The following is an 18,596-nucleotide window of genomic DNA, read 5'->3' as shown; positions in this document are numbered from 1 at the left end:
TGGTATACCAGTAACTGGGGTAGAAATTTATTTCATTTCCTGTTTTACACCAAAAATGCTCTTTGGCCTACTGACTAGTCTTTCAGCTTGGTGTAGTCCTCGTATCTCATATGTCTGTGGACTTCATCAATCTATCAACTTGCATCAAATTTCCTTCTACAGAAAACTCTCTTTGCAAAGCCACCGAAATTCTTTTCTTTGAAGGGCTGCTTTAACACTTACAAGGATATGACAGATACTTGCCTGTTTTAGAAGTGGGGTTGGTTTCTTGATTAATTAGTTGATCCTAGAGTGAATCTTCTTTTCTAATAAAAAACCTCATTCTATGTTTCCATCTTTCTTGGATATAGGTGTTTTGACTTTATAATTGAAACTTAAAATGGGGATATTAGAGGAGCTTTTGGTCAAGGTAGCATCTACCCTTCACAACTTATTTTGACTCTCTTTAATTTTGAGATTGATATTCTTGTGCATAAAAAAGCCCTAGGAAATTAGACATTTGCGTTCTTCGAGCCGATGTTAGGTGATAATAGTGATAATTTACATTTCTTTGTAGCTGTGAATCTTTGTGCCTAGTTGTTATGATTGGTTTCTTCATGTTTATATGATAAAATTTTCAGAATAGTATCCTTCGTTCTTTGGGCTGATAAAATCATATAGAAAGTCAGTACTTTCTAATGGAAAAATTCTTTTTTGCTAATTCATTTCAGAAAATAGCAGAGATGGCTCATGCACATGGAGCTCTTCTGATGGTGGATAATAGTATAATGTCCCCTGTATTATCACAACCATTGACACTTGGAGCAGGTTATTAACCATCCACTATAGATGTAAAGTTGGGATTTTTACAATTGTTAGATTTCTCCTTCTAATCTTCTATTTTTTAATTTGCCCTTCTCGCTTTTAGATATTGTTATGCATTCAGCTACAAAAATTATTGCTGGACATAGTGATCTCATGGCAGGTGTGCTTGCCGTGAATGGGGAAAGGTAATACCTCTTGCTCTGTGCTTTCAGATTGAACATATAGCATGCATCTTTGTAAGTTGTTTTATCTGCACTATTTAATTTTCATTTCAATTTGTTGCCTTATCCCAAAAAAGAAAACAATAATTTGGTTTGTTGGAAAGTAATGAATCCATTTGAAAGTGAGCGATGAACTTGATGTTGATTAAAATAGCATGCTTTCATGCACTTAATGAACTGAACACCTTAAAAAGATAGTTCTTCAAAAATTTTTGAAGCTCTTCATGATGGCGGTCTGATACAAGGTCCACTCAGTCAGTGAGTACTCAACTCCATGATAAAAAATAGCTAAAGAAAACATTGCTAATTCATACACTAATGCGTGCATGGCCTTATTTCCTCAAATGTCTGGCATAATTCAGACACTATAAGAAGCAATTCAAATGGATAAGACTTCAGGAATGTCAAGCTTATTTATGTGATTTTGAATAGTGGATACAAAATAGTATTATTCCTTTCTTAAATTAACATTTTCTATTACATCATACCATTTTAGTTTTCACTGTATTAAATAATTTAGATCTATGATTTGATGTGATTTGCTACTTAGTTGATGGAAGAACTAAGAAAGCAGATTTTGCAAACTCTACTGCCTAAGTATTTGCAGTATAACTTTAACACCGTGGATTTCTTTATTGTTGCAACAAGAATTTCATGACATGCATTGAAATGTGTTAATGTACAAGAATGGATGATTACTGTTAAATTATGATTCATATAGAATAAAGGGTTGTCATGGCTCTGGGAGAGAATTGTTCAGCTGTAACCTGTAATAGGTACCCAAATCTGTTTGTAAAAAAAAAATTACAGATGCGGATTTCGATTTGCGGTCTGCCTTCGCTAAATTTTTTATGATACAAATTTCATCAATTTGAGAATCCTAAGTGCTTTCTTAACGTTGTGAGACATTTGTTTTAAGTTTTGACATTTGCTATGTATCTTGTCGCTTTTTTTTTTTTTTTTTTTTTTTTTTTTTTTTTTTTTTAAGGTTGTTGGCATGCATTAATTTTAAAGTTTCTGATCATTTTCATCTTTTAACTTCTGCCCTTTTCTTATATGACTACTTTGGATGCTGGTTGCTATTGAAATTTGTTACTCATGTTATTTTGCAGTCAACATGCTGGCCAATGGCAAAGTCATCTCTAGATGTTCAAGTGTATTCAGAACTAGCTCGTCTACCACCTGGGAGAATGGGTCAAATTAACAGTTTTGGAGATGTAATTGATCGAAGTTCTGGACATAGTGATGGCACCGTTCAGCCTTCAGGTGGGCCAGAAATTTGGCCAGTTCAAGTTCTGAACCAGTAGCCATGACAACTTCCAGCTCTTCTTCTAAAACTCTATTCAATGTGTGTTGCAGTTTTCATTCAAATATGTTGAATATTAGCACAAAACTTCTTCTGCGGGCAGTGATACATAGGTAAATTTTTACGAATATAGCTGTACTGTATTATAATGTTCTCTTTTTCCTGATAAGTGAAGGGTAAGGCCCCAGTACACGTGTAATAAGCAGCAAATAATGGCTATATGGTAGGATTCCATAGATAATTAACATTTGTTCTGCACACAGCTGATTCCTCATGAATCATGTACTTTTCTTTTCCCATTCTGGAAGAGAGGTTTCCTTTCTATTCTTCGTCTAGTTTTTGCTGGTTTGACAGTATATTTTATAATTTAACTCTTCTTATGATGTCCAATTTTTCACATCCAAGTTTCACGAGTCTCTCTCTCATGCATGATTGCTAAATTTTATTGCAACCTTTGTTGTTGTTTGTGCTGTTTTTCTGAAATCTTACCTTTGCTTTTTCTACAGTAATATATTATTTAAGGAGTTCGCTCTGATTTCTATGTGGAGAGTGCTAGCAATGTCCATAGGTGCACACAAATTACATGGTTTTCTTGCTGAACCTTTGAAGCAGTAAGTTGAGTTGACTATCATTTTACATATGCAAAAAGCAGATACTGGCCATGTTGGGATTATCTAGTATGTTTCTTATGGTATAATTTTCATTGACAAAGGTGGATTTAAGCTCATCATATTACTCTGGATTATAATTGATTCATCTATTTTCTCTAGGAAAAGAGAATCCTTGGTTGGCTGTATCTGAAGATCCTATTTATACGTCAGAAGAACCTTTATTTCTAGAATTGCATGCCACAGCGATGTTCTGCCTACCTTCTGGTGAATGTATGTCTCCAGATGCTACAATGTGCACTACTTTAATGAGTGCCCTTTACTCTTCAGTGAGTGAGGATGTTGTGTTAAATCGGCAGCTAATGGTATGCTTATTGAGCCTTAGTTTTCTGATTATTATTTTTTTTAATAATTAAGGCCGTATTGGTACAAGCATGCTTCCTTCAATCTTCATGTGGAGTATTGTCAAATGAATCAACTACTAAGATTATGTTTTCTTTTCCTTCAGTCTTCATGTAGAGGTCTGTGTTAATCATACAAAGTTGAAAGACAGAGTCTTCAATATGTTTTAATAGTAAGGGGTGAACGCCCTGGATTACCTAGCAACTGGTTTTGGTGGGTGGGTTTTGTTGCCCATAGGTTTTACTGGCCAAAGGCAACTCCCAAGGGCTCTTATTTGGAAAGGTTCCCTGCATTATCAAAAAGAAAATGACTGAGGAAAAAGATCAGCCTTGAGTGTGAAAAGTCCATTCTGGCTTTAGATATCAAATTAATTAATAAATAAGAATAACTTAATTTTGAATTTTTTTTTATTGAGTCTATTATTTTCCCAAGTTAAACCTTCAAAAGATGGCAAGGGGATGTACCAATGACCAAAAATACACACTGGAGCCCTAGTATAGGCTTAATTGTGCTCCAAGTTGTTCTTAATCTCATTATGTCCTTCGAAAGATGTTAAATCTGGAGTAATGCTAAATTACTCACCAATTATACTCTTAAGGATTGCAGCAGTCATGGTTCATTGAAAAAAGAGATGTGATCCTTGTCTTGTCTTATATCACAAATGAAATTTAGTAACTTGATTAATGCTACACTTCACCTGATATTTACAGAAATTAAACCCAACAATCTGGTCCCGGACCCAGTATATCTCAACTTGGAATTTGTAATCCATATAAACTTACATGTCACCATATTGGCCTTTGCATCAACATCTTTATTTAATTTCCCTCTGACATATTTGCCTTTTCTCATATTCTGAAATTTTTGGACAGGTGAATGTGTCTGTATCAGCAAGGGACAATTACTGCATCGAGGTTGTACTTCACTGCTTGGCGGTTACAGGTGATGGAATTGGGCCGCATGAGCTAAATGATGGTGGTCTACTTGGTACTATTATGGCTGCTGGCTTCAAAGGTAAGTGACACAATCATAGCTACAGTTTTAGTCAAGCTCGTACCCAGTTTTCAGTTTGGTTGGATTGCATTGTAATGATGAAACATAGAATTTGATTAATCTCATGTTGTTTTGTTGCCAATTCTCAAATTTCATGTGTTCAAATTAAGAGAATGGTTGGTATATAACCACACATTAAAGTTTAAGAAATTCTAATCTGAGATGTTTGAAGGGGATAACTTGGATAGTTTCATCCTTAACTTCACCTTTTCATTCACTAAAACAGGGGTAAGATAAGTGAAACACTTCTCCAAAGTGGCATTAATTGATGCAGTACTGATTGAATTGATTATTAATTAATGCAGGTGAGCTTCTTCGATTTCAAGCAGGGGTTACAATGGAGATCTCTCGATTAGATGCTTGGTATTCAAGAAAAGATGGTTCTATAGAAGGCCCTGCTACGTACATTGTGCGTTGTCTTTGTCGTAGGTGCTGTCTTCCTGAAGTCATTCTTCGGTGCATGCAGGTAAGCATCTCAGAATAATTTCTTACTCTATGTCTGTCTTTTAAATTATTTAATCTTAATACAGTGGATTCCTTTGCACTATCTTTGTTCGTGTAGGCTTCCCTTTCAAATTCCCATGCTTCAGTAACTTTTAGTGGTGATTTTTGTCTCATTTGCAGGTCTCAGTTTCACTAATGGAGTCTAGCAATCCACCTGAAAGCCATGATGAGTTTGGCAGGATAATGCACAGAAAATTGCTGAGTTCCTTGCATCCCATCCACGAGTGAAGGAAGTTTACTATGCTGGTCTTCTTGATCATCCTGGACATGACTTACATTATTCTCAGGTACCAATAGATCTCTGAGATTAATACTGCAACACCAATACCCACTCCTGAAACTATTTATATGTTTTCCTTTTCCAGGCAAAGGGTGCAGGGTCTGTATTTAGCTTTTTGACGGGCTCACTGCCACTCTCAAAGCATATTGTGGAGACTACCAAATACTTCAGCATAACTTTTAGCTTTGGTAATCACTCTCCCACCTGAAGTTCCTGCAAGCCTTAACAGATAATAAAAATGAAAATTTTTGGTTTAACATCGGTTTCTCCAGGGTATCACATGGTTAAGAAAATTGATGGTAAAATTGAAGTGTTCCATCCATCCATCTTGATTATATATTATGCAAAAGAAATCCAGATTTTTCTCTCCATACTGATTTTTCGGAAAATAACTAACCCAGGCACCAATTAAAATTCTACCCATTTATCCTCTCTCTCTCTCTCTCCCTCTCCTTAACTGTCACTTGGTGCGTTAGTACTATGTGCTTTGCATTGCACTTGTTTTGTATGTTATCTTGCATGAGACAGAATTATATTTGAAAGTTGGTTAAACTTGCTATTCCAAAAAATAAAAAAAGGTTAACATTTATTTCCTTTTTAATTTGAAATTTTATTACATTAATCTTTAACATTGACAAAACTTTATAAATTTAGATTTAAGGAGATTGTGGACATCTCACTTTGGGAAAAAAATCATGTGGTTCTTTAACTATGTAGTTGGAACAATAATTTCTTTTTATCTTGAAGTATACAACTAAATGAGCAGTAGTGATTTCCCATGAAACCGACTTAAACGGCCAATTTACGCATGTTTTTGTGCAGTACTAGTGGTATTGTACTTGTGTCGTTTTGTATCTTGTAGCTGGTAAGATATGGATTAACGTGTGATATGTATTGTTTCTCATGCAAAATCTATGATAAGGTACTACGGACTTTGGTCCTAATTAGATTCTGAATTACATTTTTCTATGATCTTTGGTTGTGAATCTCTTGTGACATTATCTTGGTTAAAAATATACCTATATATAAAAAAAAAAAATTCTTCCGTAAAAATCAACATGGGATTTACTATTTCCATAAAACCAATTTCGCTTGACCAATTATGAAGTTTGGATTTGATTTTCCGAAAATTTCTTAACCTCCGTAATTGTATCTATGTTTCATTCATAGGGAGTGTGAAGTCCCTCATAAGCATGCCCTATCAAAGTTGTCAGTGTTTTAAAGCTTAAGGATTTTTCTCATTGGACATAATTCAATTGTTGCCCAAACTTTGTTTTTTCCTTCAAATTTGAAAGGTCTCATTTTCCACCCTTTTATATTTAGAGTGTTGGATGTTTTGATCACAAAAGTATGTGTACTTTTTGAGATGGACTGAACAAAGACTGGTGATAATTAGTAATTCACTGTTGGCTGTAAATTATAATCATCTTGTAGTTCGTGCCAGCTTTTTGGCAGGCATGCACCTATGATTGTGCTTGACACATGCAAACACACACACAAGGATTCTGCCTGTAAATTTGTATTAATTATAAAACATTAGATTTTGAACCCATCTTTACTTTGGATGTCTATATATCATATGAGAAAATGTGCTTATTGGTCGTCACACCTATGCATTTATCTACCTTTTATGATCTCTGGATTGCCTCAACTATTTTTCTGACTCAGATGGTCTTTAATACTCTGTTATGCAGCCTTCGGCAACAGAAAATGGCCCCTATGACTATACCAGCAGTGGAAATCCTACACGGGATGCTGTAGAAAGGTGAGATTTTTTGTTTGGTGTACAAATGCAGTTGAATCAGCTCTCTCAATTTATTTTGTGCCTTTTCTATTTTATTTCTGATAAGCTTCACCTCTCTGTATTCTCAGCCTTGTAGCAAAGCTTGATAAAGCAGATCGAGCATTATGCTTTGCTAGTGGAATGGGTGCTTTGGCTGCTGTTTTTTTAGGCGAATAAAATCATGTCATAGCCCACACCGCCAGAAAAATCAAAAATTGGGTAGAAAAGTTACTCAGAAGTTCATCTTTTGGAGGTTCATATGGAGGCAGGGTTTCAAGTTCTGCTTCAGCAGCAGCAAGATTCTCTTTAGCTTTAATGATTCTATGTTGACAAGATTCTTCTTGCTTCCTCAGGTCTTCCATTTCTTTAAATTTTTTCCTAGGGGGTACTAGGGAAAAATATAAAGAAGTGGAACACCTGAGGTTGCAAGAAGAATGTTGTCAACATAGGAACATTAAAGCTAAAGAGAATCTTGCTGCTGTGAAGCAGAACTTGAGAACCTGCCTCCATATTAGATTATTCATTTTGGTATGTGTCAATTCTTTTTTGTACTATCATGAGTTCTTGCTTTCTATTACTCAATGTACCTTTATTTTTCGAAGTCAAAATAAGTATCTATAATAGGAGTACAATTTTGATGGGCATTATACTGTGGAGTCAGGTTTTCTCTTATCTTGTCCAAGACCAGAAAGATAGAAGTTGATTTAGCATCTGTTAATATCCAAACAATTGAAGATGTACTTTGCACGGTATGATCTTGGAATGATCTTCAATTGCATGACAATTCTTCATTTCTTTTCTTAAGACATCCATGTCTTTCTTTTTTAGTACCTTTTCGAAAATTATAGTTTATGGATGTTTGAAATCTTAGCTTCAACAGGTTCCTTGCACTGAGTCCTGCTTATGTTAACACCATTTCATATTTACTCATAGTGATGTAATTTTATGTTCAATCTCTTGGCAGGGTGGAGAACTTTGTTCTTTGAGATACGACTTAACCGTACCATTTGCTAGGTATGTGGCTATGAATGGTCTCACATGGATTAAAAAGTACCAGATAGCTAAGGTTTACAGGAGGGACAACCCATCTAAGGGAAGATACCATGAATTTTACCAGTGCGATTTAGAGCGTAGGCACGTCACTATCGGGAATTTTACCTTGCTGGAACAAGCAGTAGTAGTTTTGTATCATTTAATTCAATCATGCTGAGACATGATGCTAACTTCGTAGAAAATGTCTCTAAAGATTTCTTTTTCTTTTGGAAGAAGATAATTCTATTTGTGGGCTTCACTGGGTCGATTTTGCTGCTGGAAACATCCCAACGATGGTTTTGGAACCAGGCCCTTTTATTACATGACCAGGCCACTCTAAAGGCCTACTGCCTGGGCATATTATAGAGCTATAGGTCGATACACTTCGCATTAAGTCATATTTGGACCACAACCCATTTTTATATTTTAGCCCTTGTTTGGACTTTAATTTCCTCAATCCAGCTTACTAATTCAGCTGCCAAAATGGAATCTCTATGATTTTCAATGAAATGTTGGATTAATAATTTAATTGTGTATTCCATTTATATCATTGCATGAATTTTAATATGTTTGGTTATATATTTCTTGTTAATTATTGTTAGGTGGAGGAGAAGGGCTTATCTGTTGAGACAGCAGAGGAAATTGGCACTTTTGTGAAGGAAAGGGGACAGCCTTTGGAACTATTATCTAAGCTTAAGCAGCAGGGCAGCAAGTTCTTAGGACACAATGGATCTTATGTAAGGTTGAATTTATTCAACCATCTAATTGGCTTTATTCCGTGCCAAATTTGCTTGTAATTCAGCAATTAGTAACCCTGTATTTCGGTGAGTTTGATGGCCTCGCGGGTGACTCGCGGCTGCAAGCCGCCAGACGCAGCACACGTGCCAAGCATGTTGGAAGGTGAACAGTCATGCAAGCTGGAGCACTACAGGACAAAACAGGACAACTGGTCATACGGTTATCTCGCAACTGGATCTCGCGACTTAGTCAAGCCGCGAGGTCAAGCCGCGAGCCACCCCTGTTTTGTAAAACCTGACGTTTCACATTCCTCTCCCACTCCAGTATAAATACCCCTTTTACCCATGATTGTAAGAGAGTTTCCAGAGAGAATTTTGAGAGAGAAACCCTAAAGAAAAACAAGATTGATTCACCCACAATCTATACATTAGAGTCTCTTCAAATTCCTCAACTCTCTTCCTCTCCATTGTCAAATCCTTGAGAGGCATTATACCAAACCTGATTCTCACCATTATCATTACTGTAAGAGAGCTGTTTGGATTTCTGGGAAGCAGTTAGGAAGGAACCAATCTTCATTGGTTGATGCTACGGTCTAGTAGCGGAATCCGGGAAGCTAGAAAAGAAAAAGGTTCGGCGCAACCTCGTTGGAGTAAGAAGCTTGGAGGGCTTAGGTGCACTGGATAGATTAGGCTTGGAGGGTCTATTACTGTCCATGTATCCCAACTGTATTTTCTAGTGGATTGTTTACCGCTTGGAGGGCGGCGGAGAGATTTTACGCCGAGGGCTTCGGTTTCCTCTTCGATAACACATCGCGTGTTGTCTTTGTGTTTGCATCTTCCTTTCTCTCTATCTTTGCCTTTTTATTATCTGCTGTAGATTGTGTTTTAATTTGGCTTAGATAGTTTTTAACCAATTCCATATTATAGCTTATGTTAAGTTTCCGCACACTTGTTGTTTGACATAATGCTTGAATTGGTTAAGTTGTAATTTGGGGGTCTAAACGTTCAAGGGTGTTTATACACGTTTTTGAACTTTCAATTGGTATCAGAGCGGGTACACTGTTATTGGTGTCATTACCATTGTGTGATCCTTGACTCCCTTTTGAGATGGATCGGTCTCAATCCCTAAATGCACCTCCATATTTTGATGGTAGTAATTATGCTTTTTGGAAGGTTCGCATGAGAGTTTTTCTGTTTTCTATTGATGAATCTATTTGGGATGCTGTTGAGATTGGTTGGACCAGACCTGAGGCAGCCAAATCCACATGGGATAAGGCAGCACTTGCTGCATCTAATGCTAACAGTAAAGCACTCAATGCTATTTTCTGTGGTGTGTCTCCAGATGAATTTCACAGGATTTCTCACATTACCGTTGCCAAAGAAGCATGGGAGATTTTAGAAACCACCTATGAAGGCACGAAGAAAGTGAAAGACACCAAGTTGCAAATGCTGACCACTCGGTTTGAGGAGCTCAAAATGAGTGAGGATGAGTCTTTTGACTCTTTCTATGGGAAGCTAAATAAGGTGGTTGTCAGCAAGTTCAACTTGGGGGAGAAAACGGAGGATTCAAAAATTGTAAGGAAGATCCTTCGATCATTGCCGGAAAGTTTTCGTGCTAAAGTAACGGTGATTGAAGAGAGCAAGGACCTTGATGATATCAAAGTCCAGGAGTTGGTTGGTTCTCTTCAGACTTATGAGATGTCGCTGCCCAATCAACGGAAGAGTAAATCTCTTGCTCTTAAGACCATTAATGAGAAAGTGGAAGATCAAGACTCATCGGGAGAAGATGTGGTTGACAAAGATGTTGCATACCTTGTCAAAAATTTCAGAAAGTTCTTGAAATTCAAAAATAATGGCAAATTTGATGATAAAAGAAAATTCCAAAGTTCTGGAAGGGAGAAAAGGGAATTCAAAAAGAAAGATGGAAAAGAATCCCAACCTACACAAGGTGTAACTTGCTTCGAATGTAACGGGCATGGACACTTTAAGAAGGAATGTCCGAATTATTTGAAATCAAAAGGCAAAGTGTATGCCACGACATTGAGTGACTCGGATTCATCTGACTCAGAATCTGAAGAAAGCTGTGATGGAAAGGGGAACTATTCAGCTTTTATGACTATTGCTCATGTTGAGTCTTCAGATGAGTTGAATCTGCTTGTACGAGACCTTGGAGAACATAGTGATGATGAATCACTAGGAATTGTTGAAGAATCAGATGCTGAAGAAGATGAAAGCACAGCAAATCTTCAAGAGAATTATAACTCACTCTTGGAGAAGTCGAGTGAGTACACAAGGGTGGCCAAGGCTGCTGTGAGAAAAATGAAGAAGGCAGAGGAGGACTACAAAAGTCTCCTAATCCGATATAGGGAGACCAAATGTGAGATAGAAACACTGAATAGTGAGCTGTCCGAAACTTACACAAAAGTGAGATTTCTTGAGAATGAGGTTGTGCAAGCAAATGCTAAAATAGAGAGGGTCACCACCAAGAAGCTAGATGATGTTATTTCATCTCAAAAGAGCTTTTCAGACAAATCAGGATTGGGATATACCAGAGGAAGTAGCTCATCTGGAAATGTCACTAAAGAAGTGAAGTTTGTAAAGGCCAAAGATCCAGTTGTAGTTGACCTTAATGAAGAGAAGCTCAAGATGGAGGAGAAGAAGAATGTGGTGAACCAATGGATGTTGAATCCCCGTAATCAATCTGTGGACAGATCTGAATCTCGTGCCAAGTCATGCCCACGACCACAAAGAGGTCCTAGAGCAACTTATGTGTGTCATTATTGCGGACTTCAAGGGCATACTCGACCAAATTGCCAAAAGCTGAGAGCAAAGAATAGTGCAACTCCTCAAAGGTCAGGAGGACCTAGAAATGATAGAAGAAATTGGGCAGGTGATCAATCTAGAGATCAGAATGGTGATCCCGGAATGATGAACGTGATGAAGATGATTGGTGCATTCACCAACTGCTTGGAAAGTTTCTCACGAAGGTTTGAAAGCCCTAACTCCCGTACCCAATCCTATAAGGAAATCACCCCAAACGCAAGTGACGTGTGGGTGAAAAAGGGTACTCATACATAAGCATTACAACATGTCCATGCATTAATACTTCCTATGCTTTGTGACGATGTTTGTTTGTTTGCTTGCTGTTTTTGCTGTTGGTTGTTTGCTTGTCTACTTATGCATATTTTTATTTTTGTTTTATCAATCTTTTTGCTTTTAGTGTCAAAAATCCAAAAATCACATAAAAATTAGAAAATCAAAAAGCTTGATTGACTTTGTTGAGCTTTTGTCTCAAAACTTGTTTTGTCTTGTACCTTTATGCTAATGGCTTTGTGCATTTTCGAGCATTACTTGTTTTCTTGCACTCATATCACTGTGGGAAAAATCTTGAAATCTATGTGATTGTTGTAAATAGATCTTCAAACTTGTCATGAATGATTAGTGAATGGTTTTGTTGATCTTGAGACATGCATAGACTTGTGTCTATATATCTTCCCACTCTTTATTTTTGTTTTGCTAAAAAGAGCTCACCAAATGTAAATCTCCAAATGAAAAGAGATATTGAGCTGCAAAAGCCTGTCGCGCATTCTAGTATTCAACTAGGAAAAAGGGTAAGCGACTTTATATTAAAGAAAATGTTTATTCAAAAAGTCAAAGGCTTGTTCATTAAAGAGAAATATCAAATATCACTCTCACAATGAGAGGTGATTGCCTCAAAAGATCAAAAAGATCAAATGTTATGATTAATAGTGGAGTCAAATGTAAAGCTCCAAGTTATGTTATCAAGTTTTTGTGGGAGGTCATATATACATATTTCTGTAATTGAGATGGGTCACATGATCTAGTACTAATTGTGTATGTCTTGGTTGAATTGACCATTGAACCTTCACATTAAACTAAGGACTATCTCATTGTTGATATCCACACACAACACACAAGTTTATGTTCAATAAATGCCATATTCATTTGTGTGATTGTACTTGATGAAATGTGTTTTCACATGCTCAATCTTTGTTAATTCAAGCACAAAAAGATTTTTGAGTGTTTTAGGTGTTTTTGGAAAGTATTTTGTTTGAAAAATCTGAAAATTTCAAAAATCCAGTTTTGCCCTGTTTTGGCGGCTCAGTCGCGGGTATGTCAAGTCGCGAGCCTTAGTCGCATCTTCGCAGGTCATTTTTGGCGACTTGTTCGCGAGTGGAAGGTCCAGTCGCGAGGTTTACTCAGAGATTTTCGCGGCTCAGCTCGCGACTCACTCGCGGGTAGACCTTCCAGTCGCGAAAAACACTTAGAAAAATTTTTCAAATTTTTGTCCTCGAGTGTTTTGGCGGCTTGAACTGGCGACTTTGTGGCGACTCAATCAAGTCGCGAAAAACGCGTGTTTGGCAGAAATAGGGGCCGTTTTTAAATCTTTTTCAGTTTTCCCTCGAACATTTGTGACTGTTCATCTTCTCTCTAAACTATCTCCTTCCCAAACACTCCGTGCTCCCATTTCCAATCTCCATTGTTGCATATTTTCTGCTCAAATTCTTCAAGTCACTGGTATGGGTTTTCAATTTTGAACTCATTTCTACTTGATTTTGTGTTTTTCCCTTTGATTTTTCGCATATGTTTATGTTTTAGAGATGAGTTTGTGATTCGGCTATTGCTCTATGTTCATGCTTAGCTTGCGGATGCTGTTGCTAAAGTTTGTTTTGATCTTGGTTGTTTCCTTTTTGGTCTTCATCCTGTGCTTAGCTAAGTGTGTCTTTTATTTTTATCTGATCTTGAGCTGTTGAGTTGTTTCAAAATGTTCCGTTTGAGGATGTGAGTTTTACTGTGCTGAATGTGCATGTTCTATTGTGTTAATCTGTTGGGAGCATCTGTTAGTTTCAAAATGCTGATTATGAGTCATATCATTTTTCCATTATATGTCTCAATGACATATATCTGCCTTTAGGATAGTTTCTATATCTGCTAATTTTATTCTCCCCTGCATTCTTCCTGTTGTTCTTGTGTTTCCTATTTTAGGCTTGTTTATCCATGTGGTTGATCTAAGTAGCTTATTGTTTAAGTGTTCAAGTTCATTTGTGTGGCTGAAATCTCTTTGTTAATTACATGGTACTGACTAGTTCTACACATATATTGCTCTATTCTGTTGTGGCCTCTTCTGATTGTTCACAGATGGCTCCCTCACCTCCGAAGAAGAAAACTCCTACAAAGAAGGCTGACAAAAGATTGAAAATGGATTCTAAACTGTTTAGGTCAGTTCAACACTTTGAGAGATACAAGGATATCTTCTTGAAAGCAGGAATTATTCAAGAAAGATTTGTAGATTTAGAGGACTTAAGACAATCCTTTATCCCCAGCTGTTTTGAAGGAAGAGGATGGGAAAAAATTCTGAGTGATCTCCCTGTAATGTGTGAACCCCTGATTAGGGAGTTTTATTCAAATACTGTGATAAGGGAGAATGAGTTAAGTTGCTGGGTTAGAGGTAAAGAATTCATTTTGGATGCACATGTCATTGATGATGTGCTAGGGTTTGATGGATTAGAAGATCAGGAATTTATTAATTACAAGGATAGGAGTGTTTCTATTGAAACAGTTCAACAAAGGATAGGTGGGCAGAGAGAAGGGAAATGTTTGAATACCACTGCCTTTCCAGTGGACATGAGGTGTCTAACAATAATCATGATGTTTAACCTCTATCCCATAAAGAAGTTGACTACAATCAACTGTGCTAGAGCAATTTTTCTGATGGATCTCAAAGAAAAGAATTTCATTGACATAAGTTCCCACATATATGACACCATTGTGGATGAGACAAGAACAACCTCTAGGCCAAAATTGATCTTTCCCAGTTTGCTAATGAGGATTTTTAGAAGGAAGGGTGTTCCAATCCCTTAAGACATCAGTCCCATGTCCACACCCTCTGCAATTAACAAGCTTACCTACAAAAGGATAAGTGTTAGGCTTCCAGGAGAAGAATATGAAGGTGATGAAGGAGAGGGTGTCCCAATGGAGACTGAAGCAGAGGCAGCAGGGCATGCATCAACCTCAACACCCAGGAGGAGTGGCAAAAGGTCTAGAGCATCAACTTCTTCAGATACACCTCCAGATGCTTTCCAAATCATTCTGGAACGACTTGATGGGATCAGAGAAGTCCAGACTGAGCACTCTGAGAGGATGAGAGCCATGCAGGACCAGATTGATGTTTTGTTTGCAAAACTTGACAGCTTCACCACTCAGCATGAACAGTGACCCTTTGGCCATTCCGGTCAAAAAGGGGGAGATGACATTGATGATGAGAAGCAGAAAAGCAACTCTTAAGGGGGAGTAATGTGTTGAGGGGGAGTTGTCAAAGTTGTCAAAATCAGAGACTTTGTTTATATATGCTTATGTTTTGGGTATTTAATGTATTTTTGGGTTTGATACACTGTGTTTTTGGTGTATAGTTGTTTTTAACTCTTAACCTATACTCTTGGTTTAAACTTTAATATATTTTGATGATGTTATTCAGGAAGTTTTGTGTTTGTACCCATGTGCTTTTGTAAGCTTTTAGGGTTAATGTTTTATGCATAGTTTGTAGGCTTTATGGTATGTACCTTGCTTAATGCAGCCTTTATGCTATGTTGAAATCAGTACTTTAATCTAAATGTCTTGCATTTTGATTTATGTACTGTCACTCTTGTGCCCTTGTAGGATTGTTCCTAGATGCATATACCTTGTGTACTATGCATTGGTTGAGTGTTGAACATACAAGTGTCTTGCCTTGGGCTTGTTAACTTGTATGTCCTTGTGTTCATTCCAAGTGTGAATGAGCACTGTGATCACTACCTTGTGGTGTTCACTTGGTTGATCAAGCCATGGTTTGTTTCTTAACTCCATCTTTGCTTGATCACATATTGCCTGTTTCATATGCATTTATAATTTTCTGCTTACAATGATCATGGTGTATTGTTGTGTTTCAGGAGTATTATGTCCATATGATTCAAGTGCTTCACAGCTTCTAGAGTTAGGTGTGAGTGAGTTTTGTTCAACTGTTCCCAACTCACATGTTAAGTCTAGAGTCTGTTTTAGGGTTTTGTCACGGAATAGCCAAAGGGGGAGATTGTAAGGTTGAATTTATTCAACCATCTAATTGGCTTTATTCCGTGCCAAATTTTCTTGTAATTCAGCAATTAGTAACCCTGTATTTAGGTGGGTTTGATGTAAGGGTAGTGAGTGAGATAGAGTGAAGATTACTCAAGAGTGTGCAAGAAAACAGAGACTCGCGGCTTGGCCTCGCGGCTGCAAGCCGCCAGACGCAGCACACGTGCCAAGCATGTTGGAAGGTGAACAGTCATGCAAGCTGGAGCACTACAGGACAAAACAGGACAACTGGTCATACGGTTATCTCGCGACTGGATCTCGCGACTTAGTCAAGCCGCGAGCCACCCTTGTTTTGTAAAACCTGACGTTTCACATTCCTCTCCCACTCCAGTATAAATACCCCTTTTACCCACGATTGTAAGAGAGCTTCCAGAGAGAATTTTGAGAGAGAAACCCTAAAGAAAAACAAGATTGATTCACTCACAATCTATACATTAGAGTCTCTTCAAATTCCTCAACTCTCTTCCTCTCCATTGTCAAATCCTTAAGAGGCATTATACCAAACCTGATTCTCACCATTATCATTACTGTGAGAGAGCTGTTTGGATTTCTGGGAAGCAGTTAGGAAGGAACCAATCTTCATTGGTTGATACTACGGTCTAGTAGCGGAATTCGGGAAGCTAGAAAAGAAAAAGGTTAGGCGCAACCTCGTTGGAGCAAGAAGTTTAGAGGGTTTAGGTGCACTGGATAGATTAGGCTTGGAGGGTCTATTGCTGTCCATGTATCCCAACTGTATTTTCTAGTGGATTGTTTATCGCTTGGAGGGCGGCGGAGAGGTTTTACGCTGAGGGCTTCAGTTTCCTCTTCGATAACACATCGCGTGTTGTCTTTGTGTTTGCATCTTCCTTTCTCTCTATCTTTGCCTTTTTATTATTTGCTGTGGATTGTGTTTTAATTTGGCTTAGATAGTTTTTAACCAATTCCATATTATAGCTTATGTTAAGTTTCCGCACACTTGTTGTTTGACATAATGCTTGAATTGGTTAAGTTGTAATTTGGGGGTCTAAACCTTCAAGGGTGTTTATACACGTTTTTGAACTTTCATCTTATGTGGCTATGAATGACCTAGAGATTTTATTTAAAGCTCTTGAAGTGTCAAAGTGTATTGACAAACCAGAATTAGTCTTGACTTGAGTCTTGCCAGAGGCCTTGATTATTATACTGGAGTCATATTTGAGGCTGTTTTTAAAGGCGATGCACAAGTAATTGTTTTAGAAACAATTGTTGTTTTTCATTTCATTCATTTTTTCTTCCTTGTGAATCCATATTGTTTTTGGTGACACTTTAATAGCTGATCCTTTTATAATGATGCACAAGGATCTTTTAGCTGTGTTGAACTAGGAGAATTTTTTTTCAGCCTTTTCATCATATTAGTTGTGATCTGAACTGGTAAAATTGACTGGCCAAAACTCTAGAGAACAAATGGACATTGAATTATTGTGATAATTTGACATGGCAGTGACATGTGCCTATGCTCTAATTTAATTTCAAAACCTGTAGTATAATTTATCATGGCACATATGCATGCACAATCCTTTCGGGTTGCTTCTTTCCTGCCACCAGTGACCCGGAAAAGGCCCCATTTTTCATAGTTAAAAGTCTAAATTTTTATAAAATTATATATATTTTTTAAAGGTTGTATATTTTTTTATTAGTGATGTACAAATTTTACTATTAGCTTATAAATTGCCATGTTATTAATCACAAAAAATGTGATATAAACATTCATTAGTTAAATTAATGAAGTTCATCAATGAGAAACAATATCACATTATATTTTGAACATTTTATAGTACTTTTAATTAGCACATTTTTCTTTTTCATTTCTATTAAGACTCTCAAAGTGTAAGACCAATAGAACCTTAACTCAATTGAAACCCTAAAATATTTCAAAAAGATGTTGCAAATGTGTTAAATTATCAATTATAGATTAATCTCCCCTAATAGTTTGAGACTTTAATTTTTGTAAACTAATATTCTACAAAACCATACACCAAATAATATCTATCTCTCTCTCTCTTAAAATCAAAATATAAAATTAAAAATTAGATTACAACTTTATTTAACTATGCATTGTCTTATATCCAAAATAAAGTATTTTTTTCAATTGCAATATATTTTTATTTCTTTTTATTAATATTTATAATTCAACTATGATATTCAATTCTCTATATAAAATTAACATTAGTCTAGTTGGTATTATTTATGTATTTAATGTATCAAATTAACCTTAATTTAATTAGTATTAAATAATTTTGTTTAATTAATATTTACATATTAAAGGCCCCACATAAATTTTTCGCCTTAGGCACCAAATTATATTGGGCCGCCCCTGAGCCTAGTAGCATCTGGTGTGGCTAGGAACATGAATAGAGTGGGCATCTATATAAAAGAGAGTTTGGATGACATTTTATACCCTTTCCGAAGACGACCCAAGTAATACTGCTGATCACAGTTGCAATGTATATCTGAAATTATAGAAATTGCTGGAATTGGGATTGTCCGATTTTGTTAATCCCATCTCCTTGTTTCAATTAATAACACTATATTTGAGGAATGATGTTCTTTCACTGAATTATAACAAATAATGTTGTGGTTTAATTCACTATAAATTGTGTTCTCTTTCTTGGCACTTGTGATTGAAGTTTGGGTAGATGGCGACTAAATGGCCCGTCCAAAGACATACACCACTTCATTTTAGTCTTCATATTAGGGAGACTAGCATATCTGAATGAGTT

General features: G+C 36.7%; 1 protein-coding gene and 2 long non-coding RNA genes across 3 annotated transcripts; all 3 read left to right on the top strand.

Annotated features, from left to right (window-relative positions):
- The first annotated feature begins 716 nt into the window (after positions 1 to 716).
- On the top strand, positions 717 to 2,223 carry LOC115969484. Its single transcript, XR_004086977.1, has 3 exons — positions 717 to 807; positions 908 to 989; positions 2,138 to 2,223. It is a non-coding gene; the product is annotated as an uncharacterized LOC115969484 (long non-coding RNA).
- Positions 2,224 to 3,118: 895 nt separating this feature from the next.
- On the top strand, positions 3,119 to 7,319 carry LOC115969483 (nuclear pore complex protein NUP107-like). The gene is made up of 7 exons (XM_031089143.1): positions 3,119 to 3,304; positions 4,214 to 4,355; positions 4,700 to 4,860; positions 5,019 to 5,185; positions 5,264 to 5,366; positions 6,873 to 6,943; positions 7,051 to 7,319. The coding sequence occupies exons 1-4, from the start codon at positions 3,188 to 3,190 to the stop codon at positions 5,124 to 5,126; spliced, it is 528 nt and encodes a 175-aa protein (XP_030945003.1). The 5' UTR covers positions 3,119 to 3,187; the 3' UTR covers positions 5,127 to 5,185; positions 5,264 to 5,366; positions 6,873 to 6,943; positions 7,051 to 7,319.
- Positions 7,320 to 7,409: 90 nt separating this feature from the next.
- Positions 7,410 to 8,118, top strand: LOC115969485. The gene is made up of 3 exons (XR_004086978.1): positions 7,410 to 7,489; positions 7,623 to 7,710; positions 7,926 to 8,118. It is a non-coding gene; the product is annotated as an uncharacterized LOC115969485 (long non-coding RNA).
- Positions 8,119 to 18,596: the final 10,478 nt, after the last annotated feature.

This window comes from Quercus lobata, chromosome 11 (genome assembly GCF_001633185.2).
Source record: "Quercus lobata isolate SW786 chromosome 11, ValleyOak3.0 Primary Assembly, whole genome shotgun sequence".
NCBI classification, from domain to species: domain Eukaryota; kingdom Viridiplantae; phylum Streptophyta; class Magnoliopsida; order Fagales; family Fagaceae; genus Quercus; species Quercus lobata.
Note: the sequence above shows the minus strand (reverse complement) of the source record. Positions and strands in the feature narration are given on the sequence as shown.